General features: G+C 46.4%; 2 protein-coding genes across 2 annotated transcripts in view; one reads left to right on the top strand and one right to left on the bottom strand.

Annotated features, from left to right (window-relative positions):
• Positions 1-168: 168 nt before the first annotated feature.
• On the top strand, positions 169-12,515 carry ZDHHC12 (zinc finger DHHC-type palmitoyltransferase 12). The gene is made up of 5 exons (XM_054998530.1): positions 169-281; positions 3,024-3,160; positions 5,903-5,992; positions 7,013-7,179; positions 11,027-12,515. Exons 1-5 carry the CDS (start codon positions 182-184, stop codon positions 11,334-11,336), a joined length of 804 nt encoding a protein of 267 aa, XP_054854505.1. The 5' UTR covers positions 169-181; the 3' UTR covers positions 11,337-12,515.
• Positions 12,516-15,440: 2,925 nt separating this feature from the next.
• PKN3 (protein kinase N3) overlaps positions 15,441-25,019 on the bottom strand; it is a 55,620-nt gene continuing 46,041 nt past the window's right edge. Inside the window, exons 18-22 of the mRNA XM_054998531.1 lie at positions 22,540-22,616; positions 21,010-21,152; positions 20,721-20,828; positions 19,739-19,819; positions 15,441-16,956 (exon numbers count right to left, since the gene is read on the bottom strand). Of these exons, the coding sequence (XP_054854506.1) occupies positions 16,744-16,956; positions 19,739-19,819; positions 20,721-20,828; positions 21,010-21,152; positions 22,540-22,616 (622 nt within the window). The 3' untranslated portion in view covers positions 15,441-16,743. The remainder of the gene's footprint in view (positions 16,957-19,738; positions 19,820-20,720; positions 20,829-21,009; positions 21,153-22,539; positions 22,617-25,019) is intronic.

Raw genomic sequence — 25,019 nt, 5'->3', positions numbered from 1 at the left:
ACAGCGGCAACGCCTTCCCCGGCGAATCAAAGCGCGGGGTTGTCCGAGGGACACGCCCCCTTTCGCCATGGCGACCCTTCCCGTCCAATCCGAACACGCGGAGGGAGGAGCTCGGCGGCTTCCGCCTTGGGAGGCTGGGCGGGAGGGAGACGCCGCGCGGGGCGCCCCTCGGCGGGAGAGGATGCGGCTGGGGCGGCCGTGGGGCGGCGGGTGCCTGGTGCGGGCCGCGCACACGGGGCTCAGCTGGGGCATCGCGGTGGGGCTTTTCCTGTACCCGACAGGTGAGCTGTGTTCCGCCCACCCCCCAAACAGGCTTGCCAATCTCCAGGTGGTGGGTGGAGATCTCCCGGAATTGCAGCTAATCTCCAGGCACAGGGATCAGTCCCCCTGGAGAAAATGGCATTATACCCCACTGAGGTCCCTCCCCAAGCCCTGCCCTCTCCAGGCTCCACCCCCCCCCCCCAAACTCCAGGAATTTCCCAACCTGGAGCTGGCAACCCTACAAAAAGGCATGGGACGAGACAAATCCTCCTTACCCCCCTAAAGTGGAACTGAGGGGGGATAAGTGCTGGGGCTCCGCGTCTCTTTTCACCTGGAGAGCCTAATTGCAATGTGGTTGGAGTTCAAGAGTGAGTTTGGTCAGTGGTTATGGGGGAAAGCACTTTGCACATGAGCATAAATGTTTTTGATCTTTTCCCCTTCTCTTAATTATTAGTATTTTTTATTATCTATTTTATTTGCATATGTCATTTATAGTCCGCCTTTCTCACTGAGACTCAAGGTGGATCACACAATGTGAGATTAGAACAGTCCATTTCAAGGACATTTTCATAAACAGTGCCATAGGGTAAAGAAAGACAAGTTTACAAAGACATGAGCAAGATTCCAATACAGAGTTGAAGAAATGCTGAAACAGAACATAAGCAAGTCTAGGGCTGACATTAGACAACATGAAGCACAGGTAGTATTCAAAAGTACATATTCAAAGCAAAAGTTAATATGTAAGGCAACATAGTGGTGAAGTCTATGGTCCTTCACTCATTAGCAGAGCATCTGAGACCCCCTCCCTACAATACAGCCCTCATAATTCAGTTTTGCATCGTTTTCAGAAAGCCCGGAGAGTGGGGGCTCTCCTGACCTCCTCAGGCAGGCCATTCCACAGGGCAGGGGCCACCACAGAGAAGGCCTGTGTATGGGCTCCTGTTGATTCTGCCCAGGTAATGCTGCAGAAAGCTCCTGCTGGCCGTCTCAGCTGGCTTCTTTCCCTGCTTCCAACAGACGTGTAATTTCAAATTAATCTAAGCCATTCCCGGAAGTGTTTGGGCAAGTCTCCTGTTTTAAAGGGGGAATGTTCCCTGTTGAAGGGAGAGAATAGATTGGTGTGTGGGATGCATTTCCTACTAACTAAGCAGCAACTCCCCCTGAATTCCAGTTGCTGGGGGAGCAATGAAGGGCAAGGCTGTTCCCTCATGTCCTTCTTGGGGGCTTCCCGAGAGTAACTGTCTGGCAGTGTAGGAAGCAGGATGCTGGTCATCATGACAGGCCTTCGGTTTGATCCAGCAAAGTGATTCTCTCTGCTCTCCTTAATCATGACAGCAATGAATTGTACTCCCCACTTTCGAGGGAGTTTGTTTGACCCTCGCTGACTCGGTTAAGAGCCTAGGAGTTATACTAGATCCAGTGCTAGTACTAGAAAAACAAGTTAAGGCAGCAACAAAAAATGCTTTCTATAACCTCCCTCTAGCCTGGAAGATGGCTTCTTATCTTGACACGGCCGACCTGGATCCATGCTATGGTAACATCAAAACTTGACTATTGTAATGCATTATACATTGGTCTCCCATCTAAGTTAACTAGGAGGCTCCAATTCGTGCAAAATGCTGCAGCTCGACTGTTATCAGGAGCGAGTAGGAGCATGAACATCACTCCCATCCTACAGTCGCTCCATTGGCTACCCATCAGTTACCGTGCTCAGTTCAAGGTATTGGTTATTACATATAAAGCTCTTCACGGCCTTGGTGTGGCATACGTACGGGACTCCCTCCCTCCCTATGTTCCTCCATAGCAGCTTTGCTCATCTGAACAGGGTCTCCTGCAGGTGCCAGGCTGCACATAGGCGAAATCAACAGCAGCCTGTAAATGGCCTTCCTCTGTGGTGGCCCCTACCCTGTGGAACAGCCTGCCTGAGGAGGTCAGGAGAGCCCCCACTCTCCTAGCTTTCTGCAAACGATGCAAAACTGAATTATTCAAAAAGGCTTTTTACTCAAGGATGGGGTCTCAGATGCTTCGCTAATGAGTTAGGGACCATAGACTTCACCACTATGTTGCTTACATATTATCTGTTGCTTTAAATATGTACTCCTGTGCTTTTATGTTGTCTAATGTCAATCCTAGAAGTGATTATGTTCTGTTTCAGTATTTTCTTCTTCAGATGCATCTGACGAAGAGACCTGCAGTTCTCAAAAGCTTATGCTACAATAAAGTTGGTTAGTCTTAAAGGTGCTCTGGACTCTTTACTACTTTGCCGCAAACAAGTGTACTTTAGTAATATGCTGTGCCAGTCAAATTGACCCCAAAGTAATTGGAGTGGAGAGGGGGAACCAAGGAGATTGCATTGAGCAATTCACCCATTGCCAAGGGGTGTGTGTGTATATTATATTAAAATATATTATACAATTATATTTTATAGAAATATAATTTTATAATAAAAATTTTATAAAATATTTTCTGTTGGCAGTAAAGGAACAGAACAGTAGCAGACCCACAGGAGAGAAAATGGACTTTTTGTCAATTTCATCCTAAGGGCCCATATCAGTTTCCCATTTAATGCAACTGGAGGCAGAAATGACCCCAGTACCAGTAGACTGTATTGCTGCAGTTACAAGAAGGGGTGGTTGAGATGTGAAGCGAGTCATTTCTTTAAAGATGAGGGAGGCATAGAAGATTGAAAACAAAGTCTTGTCCATCCTCCTACCTCTCCAGGTATAGGTACACTTTTCTGTGAAGATTTGTTTGTCTTTCAGACCTGCGGCGCCAAGAGGAACGGGGCCAGTTGATTCAGCCCTTGTTCTTCGTCTTGTTGGTTCTCTGCTCCGTCTTGCTGTACTTCATTGTTTCTCTCATGGATCCCGGCTATGTTGAGCACGATGAGGAAGTGAAGGTACGTTGTTGCTCGGGCTTCCTCGGCTGCAGACTTCCCCCTCTGAAAGCTGCTTTGCCTAGCAGCTGAGTTTGCCGGATTTTATTGCATGCATATCTTTTCATTGTTAGGTTCGCATTTATTTATTATTTTATTTTATTTTTAACCCGCCCTCCCTGCAAGCGGGCTCAGGGCGAGGTACAACATTGATTAAAAAACAACTTAAAATCAATTAAAAAACAGATAAAATACTGTGCCCCTTTTGGGGCAACCAGCGGGAGTGGACTCTCCATACCCCTTGTAGAGGGAGACCGGTGGAAGGCTCGGCAATGATGGGCTGAAATTAGCCTCCACCATATGCCTCGTGGAACATCTCTGTCTTACAGGCCCACCTAAATGATAACAAGATCCTGGCGGGCCTGAGTGTCCTCAGACAGAGAGTTCCACTAGGTTGGGGCCAGGACCGAAAAGGCCCTGGCCCTGCTAGAGGCCAACCGAGCCTCCCTAGGGCCAGGGACCACCAGTAGATGTTTTCTGGTTGAACAAAGTGCTCTATGGGGCACATACAGGGAGAGACGGTCCCTTAGGTATGCTGGTCCCAGTCCGTTTAGGGTCAAAACCAACACCTTGAACCAGATCCGTAATTCTACTGGGAGCCAGTGAAGCTGCTGCAAGATAGGCATAATGTGTGTCCTACACAAAGCTCCAGCATGAGTCAAAATGATGCCTTGGCAATGGGTGAATTTTGCCCCCCCCACCACAAGCTTCAGGGAGGCAGTGTGCTTTTTAAAAAAATATTCCCTTTATAGCGGGGATAATGATAATGCTGACTTGTTCACTGCTGTAAGCAGGGCACTAATCTGCCTAGAAAAGCGGCGTATAAGAGCAGTTACTATGTACTAAGTTACTGTTCGTTCCTCTTTTTAACTTTTATTTTAAAAGTGCGAGTTTTTTAAAGCTGCAAAATGACTTTTGGGATGAGGATGGAGGAGGTATGTTGCCTGTATAAAGTTCTTTCTTCCTGCAAAAAGAAAATATTGGGAAGGCTCAGTGTTTACTATCATATGATTACTTGTTGGACTTACCTTTCTGACTCTGGGAATCAAGCAGCAGACTGTGGGGTGTGAATTGCATTGGATTCTCTGGTGGTACATTATTGTGACTAGATTCATCCTTGGTGTTGCACGTCACCTTGTGGAACATTTTAGGATTGTACTGTTTAGACTTAAAAGAGGTATTTTATTTTATTTATTTTTGATTTATTTTTGATTTATGTTCTGCCCTCCCCACACCAGCAGGCTCAGGGCGGATTACAAACACATACAAATTAAAATACATAAAAACATTAATATAAGTTAACAACCATAAAAACAACCAGAATTATACAATTTAAAATACATAATTCTGGTTGTTTTTATGGTTGTTATATGAATGGTTTTATGCATTTTAGCATTTTTGTAGAGGTTATAACTTAGTTTTACTTTTCCAGACTATATATTTCCAGTTAAGCACATGTCACTTTATGAATTACTGAGGGGATGATATCATGTTTCATATATGAGATTTATATGTGTGAAATGTATTTCAGTTTGTTTAAACTACTGCATGGAATGGTCTTTCTTAATGTGACTGATTGTTTTAGTTAGACAGTTACGAGGGGTTTGTCTGTCTTGGGCTTACATTTCGTAACTCTCTTTGTTTTTGCTGTATAAAGGGGGCTGTCAATTTTAACTAACCAATTTAGGGCCTGCTGTTAGAATGAAGTGGTAAAGCCCTTCTTGGATTGTACGACTTGAGGATGCAGGTGAGAAGGCTTCACGTCGGCATACTCCCCCGGGTGAGGAGCTGCCCCTGCATGCTGCATAACATGACGGAGGGAAGGATTAAAAGCAGGCTTCTCTTCAAAATGCCCTTGGAACATTTTCTCCTAGAGGAAGCATTTAAGCATGCAGTGCTCCACCTCCATCCTGAAGTGGTACAGTCCAGTTTGTATGAGTATATGCACAGGGGGGAATGGCTCAGGATGTAACATTGCGTTTAAAGAAACACGCCCCTCAGTCTGGGATTGTTTTAAGTTTTCCTTGTGACCCTGCCATACTGCGTCTTTCCTGTCCTCATTACTGTTTTGTCTCCTCTGGATCTTTCTCCATTCCTCTGTCTTGTGTGTATAACTTGATTCTAAGCTCTCTAGGGCAGAGACAGCCCCTGTTCCGTCCAGCACCACTCTTGGTACTAATCTGTTTTATAATAGCCACATTTAGCCATTTTCTCTCTTAGAGCCTTGCTACAAGTGACATTTTATACATGAAGGATAAAGGATCATTTTCGCAAGTCTTTCTGGGAACTGAAGTTCCTCTCCCCCACCCCTTTTCCTTCTGTTCCTTCCCCTCGCTGCCTGAAGAGTCAGAGAGAGCCTACGGCAACATCAGCTTTTGCAAATCATCTTGCTGGGGGGGTGGGGGTGGGAATGCTCTGGAGAAAGCTGAGAAAGTTGCAGCTGCCTGCCCCAAAGATCATTGAGAGCAGGCTTGTGACTGGAGAAACGATTTGCAAAAGTTGCTGTTGCCGCAGGCTTTCTGTCTCTTCAGGCAGCAAGGGGAAGGAATAGAAGGGAAAGGGGTGGGGGAGAGGAACTTCAGTTCCCAGAAAGACTTACGAAAATGATCCTTTATCCTTCACGTGTAAAATGTCACTTGTAGCAAGGCTCTAAATTAATAACTGTAGGTGTAACTTGAAACTCCTGTTGCTTTTCCCCTTCTGTAGGAAGTGGTGAGGGAAGAGGAAAAAGCAATGATATCCCAGCAAGTCCCAACAACCATTCGGCTCCGACGTTGTGGATACTGCATGGTGAAGGTGGGTATTTTGTGGACCCCTTATGGAAAAACGCCCCCACCACCCAAGAAGCCTACATTCAGGGCTCCACGTGCTTTGTAGTCTCTTGAATCAACTGAAAGCTCATCGTATTGGAAGACAGCACCTCCTCTAGCATAATGGGTCTGTGGGATCCAACCCAAGGTGTTAGATCCAGAGGAGTTAGCCGTGTTAGTCTGTAGTAGCAAATTCAAAAAGAGTCCAGTAGCACCTTTAAGACTAAGCAACTTTACTGTAGCATAAGCTTTTGAGAATCACAGTTCTCTTCGTCAGATTGCGTCATCAGATTTCAAGAATCACAGTTTGTTGCATCACAGTTCGTTGCATCTGACGAAGAGAACTGTGATCCTCGAAAGCTTATGCTACAATAAAGTTGGTTAGTCTTAAAGGTGCTACTGGACTCTTTTTGACCTCCCAGGTTGGCTCTAGACTAGCTGCTTTAAGGCCCAGGATCTAGTTTTAATTCCACACAATGAGTAACCCATTCTCAATTATTTTTTCCTGTCAAGATGCAGCAAATAGCCAGCCCTGCTGGCTCAGAGCGCAGGTCCATCTAATTCAACATCCCACTTCCAAGAATGACCAGCCAGATGCTTCTGGGAAACCAGAAGGAAAACCCCCTCCCTGTTTGTCTGCCCCCTGTAACTGGTTTTCAAAGGTAGACTGTCTCGGACTATGGAGGTTTTTTCTGCTTTCATGGCTGGTAGCCTTTGACAGACCTCTCCTCCGTGCGTTTGAATCTTTTTCATGCCCTCTGTCACGTTTTTATCATCTCATTCCTTGGAGGTGCTCAAGATGGTATGGATTCTCCTTCATTTCATGCTTACAACCGCCTTATGAGGCAGGTTAGGCTGAGATGGGTCTGGCTCAAGGTCACAGAATATGGTTCAAGGCAGAGTAGGGAATTGTATGCGAACCTCCCAGATCCTAGTCTAACTCTACACAAATAGGCTAGAAACCGAAAGCGATTAATGCCCCTTTTTCCCCGGTGGTGTTCTGTAGCAGCCAATGAGAGCCAAGCACTGCCAGACGTGTCAGCAGTGCGTCCGTCGCTATGACCACCACTGCCCCTGGATTGAGAACTGCGTGGGAGAGAGGAATCACCCGCTCTTCATCGTCTATCTGGCTGTCCAGCTTGTGGTTCTGCTGTGGGCCCTTCAGGTGGCCTGGTAAGTGCGGTAAAGAGGGAACATTCCTTAACCTCTTTAATGGGGCAGAGTGGGAAGGGAAACGGCCCCCATCAATAGCTAAAAAACCTCCGTTGTTACCTAAGCTAGCCCGGAAGTATGTGGTTTGCGACAAATGGGAGATCCTCAACACACAATGGTGCTTTAGACTATTGGCCCACATAGCTTGACTGGCAGCAGTTCGTCCAGGATACAAGGCAGCCAGTTAGCTGAGATCCTTTTACACCTAGAGATATCAGGGGTAGCATCTGGGACTTTTCATATGCAACTCTGGTGCTCTGTCACAATGGCTGGCTTGCAAAGTGATTGGTGGGAGGAAGAAGGGCCGTTTGCGGGAGTGGAGAAGCCCATGGAGTCTTTCCTCTATCCCTCGCTTCCTGCTCTTCCTTCTCTTAGATGCTTCTTCCCCCCCCCCCAACTGCAGGGCTAGAGTTGCAAAGGAAAAATTAGCTGACGGGGAAGCATGAAGCAATTCCTGCCGATCCTCTCTCTCCCCCACCCCCCATGTCCAGTTTGGTACTGCAATAGTAACTTTTAGAATTGAGCATTCCAGTGTTTACAGCTGAACATGCAATCCTAGTCTGGCAAGCAATATGTAAGCTAGAGCTCCCCTGCTAGATTCAAGCCAAGGGTGTTTAAAGCCCTTCACGGACTGGGACCTGCATACCTGCGGGTCCGCCTCTTCCATTACGTCCCCTGTAGGGTGTTGCGCTCTGCAGACAAGCAACTCCTGGTGGTCCCCGGCCCGAAGGACATCCGTCTGGCCTCAACCAGGGCCAGGGCTTTTTCTGCCCTGGCCCCGGCCTGGTGGAACGCTCTGCCACTGGAGATCCGGGCCCTGTGGACCCCGTTACAGTTTCGCAGGGCCTGTAAAACGGAGATGTTCCGCCGGGCCTTTTGCTGAGTGCCAGCGGGTGTCCTCCTTCTTCCATCTAAGACCACCACTTCTGGGGCTGCCCTTGGCCATCTGCTAGGCCGGAAACAGACTCCCAATATTTGTTTAAATAGCCTGCTCCTGGACTATTTTAATGACTTTTAAAAAATTATTATTGATTTTATGGTTTTGTGACTTTTAATGTATTTTTTTAAATGTTGTTAGCCACCCTGAGGCCATCTGTGGGGAGGGCGGGGTATAAATATAAATCAAATCAAATCAAAAAATAAATAATTCGAGAGGCTGGGGGCCCAATTGGAGGATATTGTTGGATCTTTCAGCGGCGTTCAACACGGTCAACCATGAATTGTTGGCCCACCGCCACACTGACGTGGGGATTCAAGGGATGGCCTTGCAGTGGCTTGTCTCTTTTCTCCACGGTCAAGGACAGAGGGTAGCACTAGGGGAGGAGGTGTCCACGTGCCAGTCATTGGTGTGTGGCGTCCCACAAGGGGTGATACTCTCTCCTCTGTTGTTCAATCTCTATATGCGCCCCCTCACCCAGCTGGTGTGGTGTTTCAGACTGGGTTGTCTCCAGTATGTATCTGTTGATGGGCGACCAACCTGACTCTGCCCGATGCCTTTTTGAGAGCTTTGGAGGCCGTGTCTGGTTGGGTGCAGCAGAGCAGACTGAAGTTGAATCCTGTGAAGATGGAGGTCCTGTACTTGGGCCATGGGTTGTCGGCTGCGGGGATCTATCTCCCGGCCTTGGGGGGGGGGGGGCGCGCCATTGGTGCCCATTCCATCGGTCAAGAGTCTTGGCGTGATCTTGGATTCCTCCCTTTCTATAGAGGCCCAGGTCGCGGCTGTTGCCTGGACTGCCTTTTTCCATCTTCAACAAGCCAGGCAACTCGCCCCCTCTCTCTCAGCCCGGGACCCAACAACAGTGATCCATGCAACAGTCACCTCCAGGCTGGACTACTGTAACTCGCTCTACGCAGGGCTTCCCCTGGGTCTGATCTGGAGATTACAGCAGGTCCAGAATGTTGCTGCGTGTGTCCTGATGGGTGTTCCATTCAGGACATATATTACACCAATTTTACAGCAGCTTCACTGGCTCCCTGTGGAATTCCAGATCCGATTCAAGGTGTTGGTTTTAACCTTTAAAGGCCTAAACGGATTGGGACCAGCATACCTGAGGGACCATCTCTCCCCGAATATGCCCCGGAGAGTGCTTTGTTCAGCGGACAAGCAGTTACTGGTGATCCCTAGCCTCAGGGAGGCTTGCTTGGCCTCGGCCAGGGCCTTTTCGGTCTTGGCCCCAACCTGGTGGAACTCTGTCTTTAAACACCTGGGCCCACCAAGATCTTGCATCTTTTAGTGGGCCTGCAAGACGGAGATGTTCCGCCAGGCATATGGTTGAGGCCGGCATTAGGACATCATTGAGTCTCCCACCGGTCTCCAGTAAAGCGTGGGGCTATTTAGTTGTAGTGAATTGCCCCACTTATATATCCGGTAAGCATCTCATCTATCTGTTTTTCCTCCCTCTCTGTAAATTGGGGGGCAGGAATGTGTAAGCAACCATTTTGATTCTGCAAATGATTGTTTTTGAAATTGTATTTTATGATGTATTTTATTATTGGTGTACCCCGCCCTGAGCCCGCTTGCGGGGAGGGTGGGTTAAATATCAAATAAACTAAACTAAAGTCCAGTAGCACCTTAACAACTAACAAGCGTTCCAGGATATAAGTTTTTGAAAGTCAAACTCCCTTCATCAGAACAGACCTTCCCTGCTGTGACCATATAGAAGTACAAAATGACTTATATATTCCTATGGGGAAGGGGTAGAGGACCGTATCTTCCATCAACTTCTGCTGGGCTCTTTTCTCGCCCACTGTCCACCTTTCGCGCAATCAACCGCTGCTATGCTGGTCATGATTGAATGTACCCAATCATTGCTGGTAACATCAGGCCCACTGGAACCTCACAGATCAATTAAACCATGCCCAAGTCATCTGCTCAAAAGGAAATGGAAGTTTCCTTGGCTGTAAACAGGATTTTTTTTCTGGGAAAAGTGGTGGAACTCAGTGGGTTGCCCTCGGAGAAAATGGTCACATGGCTGGTGGCCCCGCCCCCTGATCTCCAGACAGAGGGGAGTTTAGATTGCCCTCCGCGCCAATCTAAACTCCCCTCTGTCTGGAGATCAGGGGGCGGGGCCACCAGCCATGTGACCATTTTCAAGAGGTTCCTGAACGCTGTTCCACCGCGTTCCAGCTGAAAAAAAGCCCTGGCTGTAAATATCAGAGCTCGACCTGCAGAAAAGAATTCCCAAAGTATATATATTAAAGGGCGGGGGGGGGGGAAATTCCTATAGAAATGGCCTTGATCAAGACACGTGAAGCTGGTTTATACTGAAGTCAGTATTGTCTGAAATAGAGTCACAGACGACTGCTTACACAACTCTCCTGTAAATAGTAGTAGTAGCAATAACATTTATTGTTTGAATTCTCAAGCAGGCGCCGTGGGCGTTGCAGCCAAAGCAGCCTGGCTTTTCAGTGATGCCCTTTATTGCAGCACACACTTGCAGGGAGTAAGGCCTGTGTCCTCAGATGCCCGAGGCAGATCCTCAGGCGTCAGATATATATGCACATGTATTGTTGCGGAGGAAACAACTGAACAGCAAGTTCAAACTACCGTGAAATGCAGGCTGTGTTTAATTTTGACATAATCAAGAAGTGAGTGTTCACATCACAACAGCGATAGCTGGTGATATGGCCGTCTCCCTACTTATAATTTCCTTAAGTTTCAATCATTCAGGCTGTTTTAGATCACTGAAGGCTGGCTACCTCCCCAAACTGAGAGCTGATCTTTGGTCTGCAGCTCAAACTCCTGGCTTGTTCGTTGCAGCATTGGCTAGGTACTTCCAATGCCTTCTTTTCCCCTCTTAAACACAAGGTCCGGCCTGAGCTTTGAGCTGTCGTGGACGTGGCTCCAGTACAACCTCCTCCTCCTCCTCTCCTTCCTCGTGATTGTCCTCTTCACCGTTGTAGTGACGCTGCTGCTGGTTTCACACCTGTACCTGGTCTCGTGCAACACCACCACCTGGGAATTCATGTCCCGCCATCGCATTTCCTATCTGAAGCAGTGCAAAGAAGAGAACCCTTTTGACCAAGGCATCTTCCGCAATCTCTGGCGGTTCTTCTGTGCCTGTCGCCTAGTCTCATGGGAGAATCTGTACTTCCAAGACGATGGAGACACGGTGTGAAGGTGAACTGCCCTCGAGGGAGCCTACGCGCTGGGATTTGGGCCGAATGGTCCACAAGCTTTCCCCACCCTACTCGCTGTTCTGCAGCAAGGGTTCTTGTGGGCTGTGACACATGGAGACATTACAAGAGCTGGGCGCTGTTTTCAGCACATCCCAAGGGAATGCTAGTTTTGAACAAGAAACTCTTTTGTTGTTGACACAAAGTGCTTTTATGTACGGGGTGGGGTGGGCAGGCCAGCTGCTGCTGAAAGAGCCAGAAGGCTGAAAACAGCTCTTTGTGGTTTCTGAATATATGGGTATTGTCCCCAAAGGGGCAAAATCGCTGTGCAAGAATGGAGCTATTTCTTTCTTTCCAGCAAAGCTAAAGTCTCAGGTGATAATTTAAGATGTACAACCTAGCAGTAAGATCTGCTTTTTATTCTTAATTTAACTAGGAAGGGTTAAGGAGGATGGACCGCAGGAATTGCAGGGCTCTTTACAGATGCTGTATTCAGGAATCACCAACCAACCTTGGTGTGGTCTTCAGAGCAAACCGGGAAGTCAGCAGCCTCCCGGGTGTGGGGCCAAGACAACAGTTAGATGGGAAGTAGGAAGTTCTCTGTTGTGGAGGCTGAAAATGGGGGAAATGATAAATGTATCCCAGTCTTCAATCCTGGTTTGAAGGTAAGAACAAGCCACTCCCGCCAGATTCAGGAAACACAAAAATTATTTCAAAGCTAAGACATTTTTAGAATTCCGAATGACCTGGAGGACTTCTTGGCCTGTTCTTCAGAACAATCCTAAGTTGTTTGTGATGTTTGAGGACAGCCACGGTGGGCAGTGCAGTTGAGACGTTGGCTCCCTTCAGACTGTGGTAAACACATCATCTCCCTTAACCCCTAGCAACAGGGCTGTGCGTTACAAATAACCAGGGTTTACCTTAACCGCTCATCTGAAATCCATTGCAAACCAGGAGGTTCAAGGTCTGGTGAAACAGGCTTAAAACTGTAACTGTGGTTGATGATGCCGTTGAACTTGCTTGTCAAAGGAGCAAGATTTGTTTCCTGAAAAGAAGATGTATGCCAGAGGCCAGATTTGTTAACCACAGCAAACAAGGAGTTGGTGTTGGGCCTCCAGATTTTACATTGTGCCTTAAACCAGCAGAACTAAATAACTCGTACTAAAGCTTATGTAACAGAACCACATTTGGATGTGATGAAAAGTTTTTAAAATACTAGGCATTGTTTCAGTCTGTCTAGAACCAACAATTTTTCTAAAGATTTTCATTAAGTTATAGTGACTGATGTACTCCCAAGCTGGCCTTGAAAGGGAACCTAAAAGGGGAAAACCTTGAAAAATCACGCCATGCTTTTTTCTAAAACCTCAACTCCGCAATGAAAGGAGAAACAGGGAATAAGTGGTACTAACGTCCTTCTGCTGAGACTGTTCCAGAAAGGTTGCTTGCACATCTGCCTCCTCAAAGTAGGACACACTGGAAGAAACAGTCATCGTGGCGCACAGAAAATACCGAACGAATTCAGCTTGCAGAGGGTGATGGGTCCAAGGGCAGCCGTTTGACATTCCAAAAGAGACACTGCAACAACCAAACGGAATCTCCCTGCAAGGCTAAATATCTCTTGCCAAATTACACGTAAGTAAATTCATTTAAAGCAATTAATCAACAATAAGACATTTTTTATATTTCAATAATAAAGTGCAACATGTTCCAAGAACTAGCGTGTCTTCCTATAACCACAATGTATTCAATAACCTAATTCCTGCAAAACCTAATTCTATCATAAATATAAACAGAATATAAAGATTAAGAATATATTGATACGAAAGTTAAGACTATTGTTGACCCTCCAACTTGACTGTAAAGAATCCCTAATGGGAAGAATTCCCATGTGGTTATTTATAGGAAGACACACTAGTGCTTGGAGCACGTTGCACTTTATTCTTGAAATATTAAAATTTCTTATATTTATAGTTGATTAATTGCTGTAAACGAGTTTACTTACGTGTAATTTGGCAAGAGATTTAGCCTTGCAGGGAGATTCCCTTTGGTGGTTGCAGTTCCGTTTGCAAGGTTGCCTCTTTTCTGGTAGATTCCAAAAGAGACGGCCTGCTGTGCCAGATTTTGGGCCTTAGCTTGAATCTCTCTCTGTTTAGTTGAACACCACCGTTCAGATCATGGAAACTGTTCTAGGATGGGGCAGAGGCTTCAACACCCTTCAAATCAGGTCCCTGCATGCATGATCCCCCCCCCCCCGCCCCAAATCTCCTCCAATTGGCTCTGTTTATGGAACTCCCAGCGTCACTTCTAATTGAGCCCGTAGTGCCACCGGGGGAGAAGGGGATATAGCACTGCTCTGGGAAGACACAATCCTGGTGCAGCCTTTTGGGTTTTATAGTTGTCAATCACTTAAAACAGTTTCAGATCTTAAGAGAGAAGGTAGACACTCTTTCTCCTGCCTCCTCCTTCCATTTCTTGCTGCCTGCAGGTGGGTGGGAGTGGGAAAGAGACCCAAATGGCTGCATAACAGCAGCTAAACAGCCACTCTCTCCACCTTTTCCAGTCAGTTATCTATGCAAACATTAACTTCTAGGAACAATGAGATGTCCACGTTTTGTGCCTTCACAGGCAGCAACTTGGAAGTCCGCGCTAGCCATTAAATCATGCAAGAAACAACATGTTACAAGGTTAAGTAAATGTTTTCAAGATGGAATATACATACGTACAATTACTTGTACCTGCTTTCAGTGTACGGTGACTGAAACGTACAACTTTTAAAAGCGGAGTATGAGTATACCTGTCACCATGTCTCCACTTGCCTCTAGCTCAAATTTATAAATAGCTTCATTCTGATGAGCGGAGACTGGTGCCTGGTGCCACGCTTGTACATGCGTCATAACTTCCTGGTTTGATCGTGCTCCAGTTCATTGTGACAGGCAGGTGCTGAGGAGAGGGGAAGATCCTCAACCCCCCCCCCCAATTCAATAGCCAGGGTAGGTGGGGAAACATATGGTGAGAATAGGCGCCTGCATCTGGGCGTGCAAATAGGTTGGAGCTGCACGCATGGAGGGAAGGGAGAAATGGCAATAAACTGTAGCAAGGACAAAGTGCAGACTGTCATGACAAACCCAAGCAGCGTTTGAGCGTACAGAAATATCCAAGGCAACAAGTGGGTCACTTTCTGCAACTGGTATCAATCTGGACAGCAAGACGCCATGTTCAACCCCTTCAGAGTTTCTAAAAAGGCTGGTCTTTAGCCGTGTGGATCCTGCAAGCACCTGAAAGCGCAGTTAATGGGGAGGAGATTTAAAAGCTGGATTGATGACTATTGCCTTAAAAGTCTTGCTTAGCAGATCTAAAGGAATAAACATTGTTGGAACCCTTGACAGTTAATGCTATTAAATCATTAAAGACTTTAACTTAAAACTTTGACCTTGTCCCTTTTCTCCTCTCCCAGTTCAAGTTTGGTTCTTTCAAACTGGCTCAAGGTTGCGGCGCTATCCAACTAAGCTTCCATGTATGACAACTTTATCACAACTAACCTCTAAAGAACTGTATCTGATTAACCTCTGTATTCATGGCTGCTGGTTTTGGCTTGCTATGATGGCTGAACTTAAGGTAAAGGTAGTCCCCTGTGCAAGCACCAAGTCACTACTGACCCATGGGGGGGACGTCACACCATGACGTTTTCTTTGCAGACTTTTTACAGGGTGGTTTGCCGTTGCCTTCCCCAGTCATCTACACTTTACCCCCCAGGAAACTGGGTACTCATTTTGCCAACCTCAGAAGGATGGAAGGGTGAGTCAACCTTGAGCCGGCTACCTGAATCCAGCTTCTGCTGAGATCGAACTCAGGTCATGAGCAGAGCTTGGACTGCAGTACTGCAGCTTACCACTCTGCGCCACAGGGCTGAACTTAGTCTTGATTCATGTTTCCTTAACCGTAAGCAAGGCAGAAAGGAAGGAAGGATGAGGAAAACGAGACACATTCAAAACCAACAGCAGCAGGTCCTAGATCTGTTACCAGAGAAGACACATTTCATTCAAAGTTCACGTTCTAAGCAATTTAATCTTAAATACAAATCACAATAGGCATTTTAAGGCATTCATTACATGCATCTGCTCCACACCTACCCATTTTGGCCATTTTCCCATTCATTACCAAACCTTTCATTTTCTCTTTAATATAAAGCATCCATTTTACTAAACATACACAGTCAGAGCTGCAAAGAAATTTCACAGAAAAAAGTACAAAAAAAGAACATCCGTTGCAGTGAAATTTTTACTGACAAAGAGGGGAATAACTCCATAGGCTGGATGTTAGCACATCCTTAGAAATATAATACGAAGTGTTCATACAGTATTTAAGGACGCTACCCTCTTACCAAGCAGAATATAGGATCGGTGGAAACTCTGCAACCCCCCACTGCATAAGCAAACGCTGTGAAATTTTAATACAATCTTCATAAGAAAATCATTATATGACTAAGCAAAAGACTGAGAGTCTTTTCCCTTACCAAGCACCAGGGCTGATTCAAATGAATCTCTTTACAAATGTAAACTTGCGGCAGAAGTCCCATGGTTTGGTGTACGTGTGAAAGGGTTCATGGGTAAAATTTTCTCCGTGGTGGACTTGGGCACTGAAAATCAAGTCTGCAACAGCTCCTAACATCAACAGCAGCACAACGTACGCCTTACCTGCCTACCACGTTAAGTCATTTGCACATCCGGAGAATTGCCCTAAGAGTTCTCCTTTCTCTTGGAAACATCCCATCAGAGATGCGATTACCTTCTATTCCACAGATCCTTCACCACCTTGGTTTTTTAAAACTTCATCCACAGTATACCACAATAACAAACCCAAGCCCTGCTTGGAGAGGCAAGCAAAGCCTTATTGATGCCAACCATCAATCCCTGAGAAAGCTTGTTAGATCTTTCTCGATCTTGCTTACGCGGGGAGGGGTATGTATTTGGGGTGGCTGGGGCATGGTGAGATATAGGGAAGCTTCAATGTCTTGTGCTTCCTTGCCCGAAATCAAACTTCCAGAGAGGTGGTCCATCAAAGGGAGAGAGTTTCCAAAGTTCTACTTTAGGCAACAGGTGCAGGAGGAGGAGAAGTGACCCATGGCTCATATTTCCTCCACAATACCGTCACAGCAGCAGTAGCTCTGGGCTCCAAACGGAATCCGGTTTTCATTGCCCGCAGCTTTTCCAGCAGTCTCTGCCGACGGCTGTGCAGAAGGTGAAGTTCTCCAGGTAAAAATACTTCATCCCCGTCTGTACTGGAAAATATCATGCCATTCCCAACAAACCTTCACGTGTGTCTAGTGCATTCTGCAAACTTCACCATGCTCAACCCGTGTCAGAGTCTTCCCTTTGGCAGCAATGAAGGTGGGCCTTCAGCCCTACCAAGTCATACCCCGAGGAGGTGTTGGGAGACAAAGTCAAAGTCCTTGAAGATGGCCTGCTCCTCTGATGTAAGGGCCGGGAGGTCATCAGGTGGAGTCAGGATGGCCTTCTGAGAGGTGAACTCCTGGTCGAAGTTGCTGATGTCAGTGGCCCCTCTCAAGGTAGGCACAAATGGGGGCTTTACAGCTTTGGCAAACAGGGCATCCCAATCGATCTCCTGGAAAATGGAACAACATCAGAATAGTCAATGCAGAGTCCCAGATAACAGGAGAAAAAAAGATTCTCTTGTTTGATGTATTGTCGAAGGCTTTCACGGCCGGAGAACGATGGTTGTTGTGGGTTTTCCGGGCTGTATTGCCGTGGTCTTGGCATTGTAGTTCCTGACGTTTCGCCAGCAGCTGTGGCTGGCATCTTCAGAGGTGTAGCACCAAAAGACAGATCTCTCAGTGTCACAGTGTGGAAAAGATGTTGGCAGGTCATTTGTATCTACTCAGTTAGGTCACAAGGTCTACAGGAAACCAACTCACACTGATCGGTACTTACACAAAAACTCCGATCACCACCCCCGACAGAAAAGAGGCATAATGAAAACATTAGTGGATCGCGCAAGACGGATATGTGAGCCGCACTTTCTCAATGAGGAAATTAATCATCTAAACCACGCACTTCAGGCAAATGGCTACTCCAGAAATGAAATCCGAAGAGCAATCAAACCCAGGATGAATCAAACAACCAAGGAAAAACAGTCTCCTACAGGAAAAGTGTTTTGCCATATATCAAAGGAATTACTGATCAGATGGGAAAGCTTATGAAAAAGCATAACCTTCAAGCAGTATTCAGACCCACCCGAAAAATACAACAGATGCTACGATCAGCAAAAGACAGTAGAGACCCCCTCACCTCTGCAGGAGTATACCGTATACCCTGCAGCTGTGGACAAGTTTACATCGGGACCACAAAGCGTAGCATCCAGACAAGAATAAAAGAACATGAAAGACACTGCAGACTTGGACAACCTGAAAAATCAGCAGTGGCTGAACATAGCCTAACTCAAACAGGGCACAGTATCTTATTCCAGGACACCAAAATACTGGACAACACTTCCAACTACTTTGTCAGACTGCACAGGGAAGCCATTGAAATTCACAAGCATAAGCAAAACTTCAACAGGAAAGAAGAAACCTTAAGAATGAACAGAGCACGGTTTCCAGTTCTGAAAAACACCAGGCTAACAAAACACTCCACACCCGACAATAGCCCTGCAGAGAAGATTAGCACATCAAGCACCAATCCATATGCAAAAGAACCTCCTCGGGATACAGTGAAGCCTCCCGCCATTAGCATTCCACACCCTGGGAAACTCTTACAGGATGACTCAGCTCAACCCCACCCCTCCTGAGTAGATATAAATGACCTGCCAACACCTTTCCCACACTGTGACACTGAGAGATCTCTGTCTTTTGGTGCTACACCTCTGAAGATGCCAGCCACAGCTGCTGGCGAAACGTCAGGAACTACAATGCCAAGACCACGGCAATACAGCCCGGAAAACCCACAACAACCATCATTCTCTTGTTTAATACCTAGAACACCAATAAGTTGAATCCAGACCAGATGAACAACTGGAACAGTCTGTAATGGAAAAAGTCCAATGGACCCTCTAGCTCAGCAGAGTTCCCTGCCTACAAAGCATGCCCACCTCCTACTAGGCTATGCACATTTTGCTTTATACCGAGTAGCATCTCCGGCATAGATCTGTTTTCTTTAACTAGCAACAGTTCTCTGGGTTCTCAAGAAAAAGGCCCTTTCCAGCCCAGGTACGCAAGATCCTGTAAATATGGGTGCCTGGCACTGAACTCAGGATCTTCTTCATGCGGCTGCTCTACAGCTGAGCTATGGCCCATCCCCATAATTTAACGACGACAACAGAAGCAGTTCACTATATACCACTCTTCTGGATAGATTAGTGCCCACTCAGGGCGGTGAACAAAATCAGTGTTATTATCCTCACAATACAGCTGGGGAGCTGGGCTGAGAAGCGGCTTACCCACAGCCACCTGGTGAGTTCATGGCAGGAGTGAGAGTCGAACCAGCGAAGTGCTGCTCAATTACTTAACCACTGCTCTGCTTTATATCAAGTGAGTCTTGGTTTATCCAGCCCCAGGGCTTTTTTTCTGGGAAAAGAGGTGGTGGAACTCAGTGGGTTGCCAGCACAGGGAGCAACTCCTGGTGGGAGGTGGTGCCCCTGGTACTGCATGCGCAAAGTATGCGCACGCTCCCAGGACCACACAACGATGTCACTTAGGGTCAGCTGGAACAAGGGGGGAGTTTTACAAAGTTTATATCACCCTTGGCGAAATGGTCACATGGCCAGTGGCCTGTCTCCTGATCTCCAGACAGAGGGGAGTTTAGATTGCCCTCCGTGGTGCGGAGGGCAATCTAAACTCCTGTCTGGAGATCGGGGGTGGGGCCTCCGGTCATGTGACCATTTTCACGAGGTGCCGGAACTCCGTTCCACCGCTTTCCAGCTGAAAAAAAGCCCTGTCCAGCCCAATACTGTCCACTTCAACTGGTTACAGCTCTCCAAGGTCTCTCGCAGCTGTTCTCTCTCAGGTCTTAGATCTGGAGGAGTTAGCCGTGTTAGTCTGTAGTTGCAAAATAGTCAAGAGTCCAGCGGCACCTTTAAGACTAACCAACTTTACTGTAGTGTAAGCTTTACTGTCTCTCAGGCCTGCCATCCAAGACCTTTGAATCACACGAAGGTCCCAGGTTCAAACTTGGGCTCTACCATAGATCTGTGGCTCCTCCCATAGATCTGTGATCCTCCAGACATCTTGTGGCTGCTCTCATACTCCTGGCTGGTCAGTCTCCCACCAGGGCTGTGTTCAGGACTGGACACACTTGGTTCAGCAGAAGAAATGCACTGTTCTTTTAGGGCAGCAATGGACCACCAAGAAAAAGCAGCTCTCTCCCAACACGAGATGGAGACAACTCCCTACCGTGTAAAATGGATGAATTTTAATCTCCTCAGCATCTGCTGCTCCTGCCCCAAGACGCCGCTCTGGACACTTCCGGAGAAGCTGCAGGAAATGATAAAAAGCAAAACACTGTCCCAAAAGACACAGTGAAGACGAAGACTGGCACATCAGCTAACTGGTGATCTGTCCAGTCGCAGGTTAGGAGATCAGATAGGCCCTGATGAACTGAGTACAATCCACCAGAATGTCCCATTGAAATGAATGGGAGTTGCACGAGACCACCGCTCTGAAGACACAACGCAGAAGTAAAAGTGAAGAGTCACATCTCCTTAAGCAGGGGTCTCCAATTTTGGGGAATCCTGTGGGCACTTTGGGGAGTTTAAGAACAGGCAGCTGACATAGGTTTGCCAAGCTCCTAGTGGGGACAGGTTAAGTAAGCCCTGAGCATCCACAGCTTCTGCTGCTGCTCCAAGCAGAGGCAGAGAGAAAAAAAACAAAACAAAGGCATTGTGAGCAAGATGACATCACTTCCAGGGAAAACCAGAAGCGAGAGTGGTTAGTTCTAGGAACTGCTGGAATCTCTATGGTTTCGGTACTGAGATCTTCTCAATTCCTAGAACTACCCACCATCACTTCTGGGTTTTCCCCAGAACTGACATCATGCTTGTGACGACACTTCCTCCTCAACCTTCTTGCTATTTGCCAGGCTTGGTCTTGCAACCGAAGTAGGTGTCTCCACAAAATGGTGACCATAGAGGGCTGGGGCCAATTTAAAAAAAAAAAAAACATTGGGAGGTTGCAGCCCTGCTACATTGGAGACTGCTGTTTCTGATTGAGTGCTCCCTATGACGCCTTCAGGGATCTTCTGAAACACCTTCCACTGAGGTGGAGAAAAGTCAGGACTACCCAATTTGCTTTGGAGGAGAAACAAATTGGTGTTGGGAAACCCACCAACAAGTGCCCTGTTGGGGATCACTGACCTTGAGCAATGACTGGACCATACCTTACGGATTATGGAAATCGTTTCTGTAGAAAGGAATCGTGGGTAACGGACATCTTCATTAACAATGCTGTCAAAAACCTCCTCTTCGTTGTCACCAGGAAACGGAGACTAGAGGAAAGGAAGAGATTGCCCTATAGCTGGTAGGTATACTTCCATCTCAGTCAAGATTTACAACTTAGGTTAAAATAATTTACTAATTTCATGCTCCTTCCTCTGCTTGGAAGCCTCTGCTCTCTCAGGGAGGCCAGAATCACTTCACAAAACCTCCCATGAAAGAGGATTCACACACCTCACCAACAAGCATCTCGAAAATGAGCACGCCCAGCCCCCACCAGTCTACTGCCCGGGTATACGAGGGATCTGTTAGCACTTCTGGAGCCAGGAACTCTGGGGTGCCACAGAAGGTGCTGGTCCGGTCACCAAAGCCCATTCCTAGGGGATTAAAAATAGAAGGCCGTTTTAATATATCAGGAAGATATAGCCAGAACTGCCACCCACTGGCCGTGGGCTATCTGTTCTCGGTATTGACAATTCAAAAATCGGCATAATTCTTACTTACCGCAATAGAAGCTGAACGTTTCAGTCTTTACACATCATGTACACAAAACGTGCCTGCCTGCCTTCCCTTTGCATAACTGATCCTGTTGCTTCCAGTCACAAGGAGGGATGAGGGGCCAGGCACATGTAAGTTCCATCCCCTGACCTCACTAAGCTCCACCCTTCTGAACTTCTGGAACTCCTTTAGCTCCTCCCCAGAGTTCACGACCTGCCTGTGAAGATGGGCCTCAGGCCTAGAGCTTGGGACTGCGTCTCTAAGCCTGCTGAGCACCCACAGCCCCCCTCGCTTCTTGCAATGATGCCAGCTAAGCTGCCTTGCTTGTGAAAGGGATACTTAGCAGGACGCTGAGAATCCACGGCCTTCGGACCTTTGTCAGCAGCACAGCTACTCCTGATACGCTTGTGAGCCTTCCGGCAAAAGGGCCAGTCCCCCAATTTTGCTGCCTCCAACCTATCATTGGTTTTGTGGAAAGATTATGGGCTTGCTGCCTTTGGCCCTCAGGGTTAAATGCTTTCTGGCAGGTACACGGACATCCATACATCGATCCAGGCGTTTCCAGCTAGGCCATGTAAACATCGAGTGATGCCGGTCAGGCTGCGGGTCACTGCTGATCCCCAAAGGGCACAGCTCCTGACACCTAAACTCTTTGGAACTCGTTTTTGCAGCCACGGTGGCTAGAAACTTGGGTTTTCCTTTTCAAATAAGTGAGAGCTAGCTGAGATCAGCAGGGCTTTGAAATGTGTGCCTGCTATCCCAATAAAAATTTGCTCAAAATCTCACAGCACTCGCTTAAATACTGTAGCCCAATCACTCGGTTTAAGAGAGATCAATTTGGAATAAGGTTGCCAGCTCTGGGTAAGGAAAATCCTGGAGATTTTGACAGGTTTGAGGAGGGGAGGGACCTCACCAGGGTATAATGCCATAGAGTCCATATTGCAAAGTAACCATTTTCTCCAGGGGAACTGATCTCTGTTGCCTGAAGATGATGTAATTCTGGAAGCTTTCCAGCCATCACCTAGAGGTTGGCAACTCTAATTTGGAGCAAGTCTGTTTAGGATTTTCCCATTTCTGAATCATTTTGGTATCACTCACAAACTGGACAACCTTCTAATTGATCCCCAACTCCAGATGTATTTATGAATCTAGGAAGTGTTGCTGAGGAAATTCCATACAGGTATTGCAACTCAGATGCTGCAAACTAACCATGAACCGAAGTGCATAACTAGCGTAACTAGCATATGCATGGCCAAGATTACTCACCTTCCTTACAAAGTCCAAAATCGGCAATCTTTACAAAGCCTCGCACATCTAAGAGCAGATTATCCAATTTTAGGTCCCTGCAGACAGGGAAAAGGAACATGGTGAAATTCAGAAAGAATCCAGATTACTTAAGTGCTAACAGACCTTGAGTCCACAATTCATCAGCTCGTTGTTCGTGGCTGGGGCTTGAGACAGAAGATGCAGCCATATTATCTATCACTATTACTATCAATAAATACAAGTTCAACTTTGCGTTGACAGAGGTGCAGAATGAGAAGGGCCTTCTTGTTGTTGGCTTTAACCATCTGAAACCAATTACCAGTGGTTAAGAGCAGTGGGACTCTAATCTGGAGAATGGGGTTTGATTCCCCACTCTACCGCTTGTGGGTGACCTTGGGTCAGTCACAGCTTCTAGGAGCTATCTCAGCCCCACCTACCTCACAGGGTGATTGTTGTGGGGCTAATAATAACATACTTTGTAAACCGCTCTGAGTGGGCATTAAGTTGTCCTGAAGGGTAGTATATAAATCAAATATTGTTGTTGTTATTGTTACCCATTGCCCATGTTCTGTTTAGGGCCTTTAAAGTATAGTACTGCCCTACAGAATGATTCATAGGACTTCTACAGCACATTTAAAGGACCAAAGCATTCGATGGGGCTTATCCACACCATAAACTTAAATTAGTTTAATAGCTATTTTCTCTCCACAAAAAAATCTGGAAATCTTCGTTTTATGAAAGGCATGGTGGTGATAATCTCCAACAGAGAATGCTTAGTACTTAGCAAACAGCAATTGGGCGAAATTATGGTAGTAAAATTGGTACCAAACTAGAACAAGAGTGTAGTGTAGATATGACAGTTGTTCTCAGCAAGGGTTTAAACGAAGCTGCAAGGCAGTCCGTTTTCATTATCCTCGGTCTTGCAGATCTTGGACAGAGACAGCGGCTCACCTAAAGGAGCTTGTAATAGAGGCAAGATCTGGACTAGCAACTTCCCAAGCCAATATGCTCAACCTCAACAATTCTGGTGTAAGCAAGAGAAGTCATTCATTTTGTAGTGCAAAATTATTCAGACACCCCAAATAAAACATTAATGTGTTTGAAAGCAATAATGTACAGAAAAGATACAGATGTATGCAGCCGAGATACACTCTCCCAAGTTTTGGGTTGAACTTTCAGCCTCAATCAGTTTCCAATGCTTGTATATAAAGATAAGTGAATAAGAGTCCAGTAGCACCTTTAAGACCAACCAATCAACTTTTGAGAACTACAGCTCTCTTCGTCAGATACGTCTGACGATGCATTTGACGAAGAGAGCTGTGATTCTCGAAAGTTTATGCTATGAATAAGTTGGTTAGTCTTAAAGGTGCTACTGGACTCTTTACTATTTTGCAACTACAGACTAACACGGCTAACTCCTCTGGATTTATAGTGAAGGAATAAGAAAGCAGTGTCCCTGAGCACATGCAAAATGCAGGCTTCAGTACCATTCAGTAACCACAGCCAGTCCTCACCAATCTAAGATTATTATGGACATGTTCCAATAGGTCAGAAGTAGTTCTGGGATCACAGATACAATGTTTGAAAGGATATTATAAGTGTTCTAGAGAAAATTGAAAATGATTTCATATATGTCTCATTTTTCTCTAGTTTCTGTTCTTTTGTCTGTTTTATTCTTTTTTCCTCTTTCTTTTCCCTTTTTAATGGGATTTTAAATTTGTCAATAAAATAAAAATTGTGAATTAAAAAAAGAAGAGGTCGGTCTGGGATCAAAATAAATTCCTCTTCCCTCTCAACTAGTTTGCCTTTAAGTTGAGTGTCAAGTGACAACTGCAAACTGCAACAGCAACGACCATCCATTTACTCTACATCCGAAGAAGGATGGTTGGCTATTTCATTTATTTATTTGAACCACTTGGTCCCAGGGCCCACTTTGGCAGCACTGACCCTCAAATTGGAGTGATACAGAGAAGATGAGCGCAGCCCCTGGGCAAGAACACCAGACAAATTTAGGAAGTGTTCAAGTTAAAGTTTAAAAAAATGGGACGAGGTAAAGTGTAGATGACTGGGGAAGGCAATGGCAAACCACCCCGTGATGTGACGTCCCCCCATGGGTCAGTAATGACTTGGTGCTTGCACAGGGGACTACCTTTCTCTCTCTCTCTCTCTCTCTCTCTCTCTCTCTCTCTCTCACACACACACACACACACACACACGTATAAAAGAGTATCCCATATGCTTAGCCAGGGTGACTCCTGAGAAGGCTTCCAAATTTCCAAAGCACTGAATCGAAAGTTCAACCCTAGTCCCAATGACCACCCCCAACATTAAAAAAAAACTAGAACAGTAACAGCAGCATAAACTTAACATGCATGTTATTTAGAAGGTCAAATCAAAGATTTGAACTTTATTTCGATTTGGGGGGAAATTCCTTCGTATGAACTCGCCTGCAACTTTCCCTAGACTCTTTGAATACTCAA

The sequence above is a fragment of the Eublepharis macularius genome, chromosome 14 (genome assembly GCF_028583425.1).
Source record: "Eublepharis macularius isolate TG4126 chromosome 14, MPM_Emac_v1.0, whole genome shotgun sequence".
Lineage (NCBI taxonomy): Eukaryota > Metazoa > Chordata > Lepidosauria > Squamata > Eublepharidae > Eublepharis > Eublepharis macularius.
Note: the sequence above shows the minus strand (reverse complement) of the source record. Positions and strands in the feature narration are given on the sequence as shown.

Coding starts and splice junctions, on each gene's coding strand:
- ZDHHC12 (XM_054998530.1), top strand. CDS start 182: ATGCGGCTGGGGCGGCCGTGGGGCGGCGGGTGCCTGGTGCGGGCCGCG. Junction 5,993..7,012: donor GTGGATACTGCATGGTGAAG/GTGGGTATTTTG, acceptor GGTGTTCTGTAG/CAGCCAATGAGAGCCAAGCA. Junction 7,180..11,026: donor TGGGCCCTTCAGGTGGCCTG/GTAAGTGCGGTA, acceptor CTTAAACACAAG/GTCCGGCCTGAGCTTTGAGC.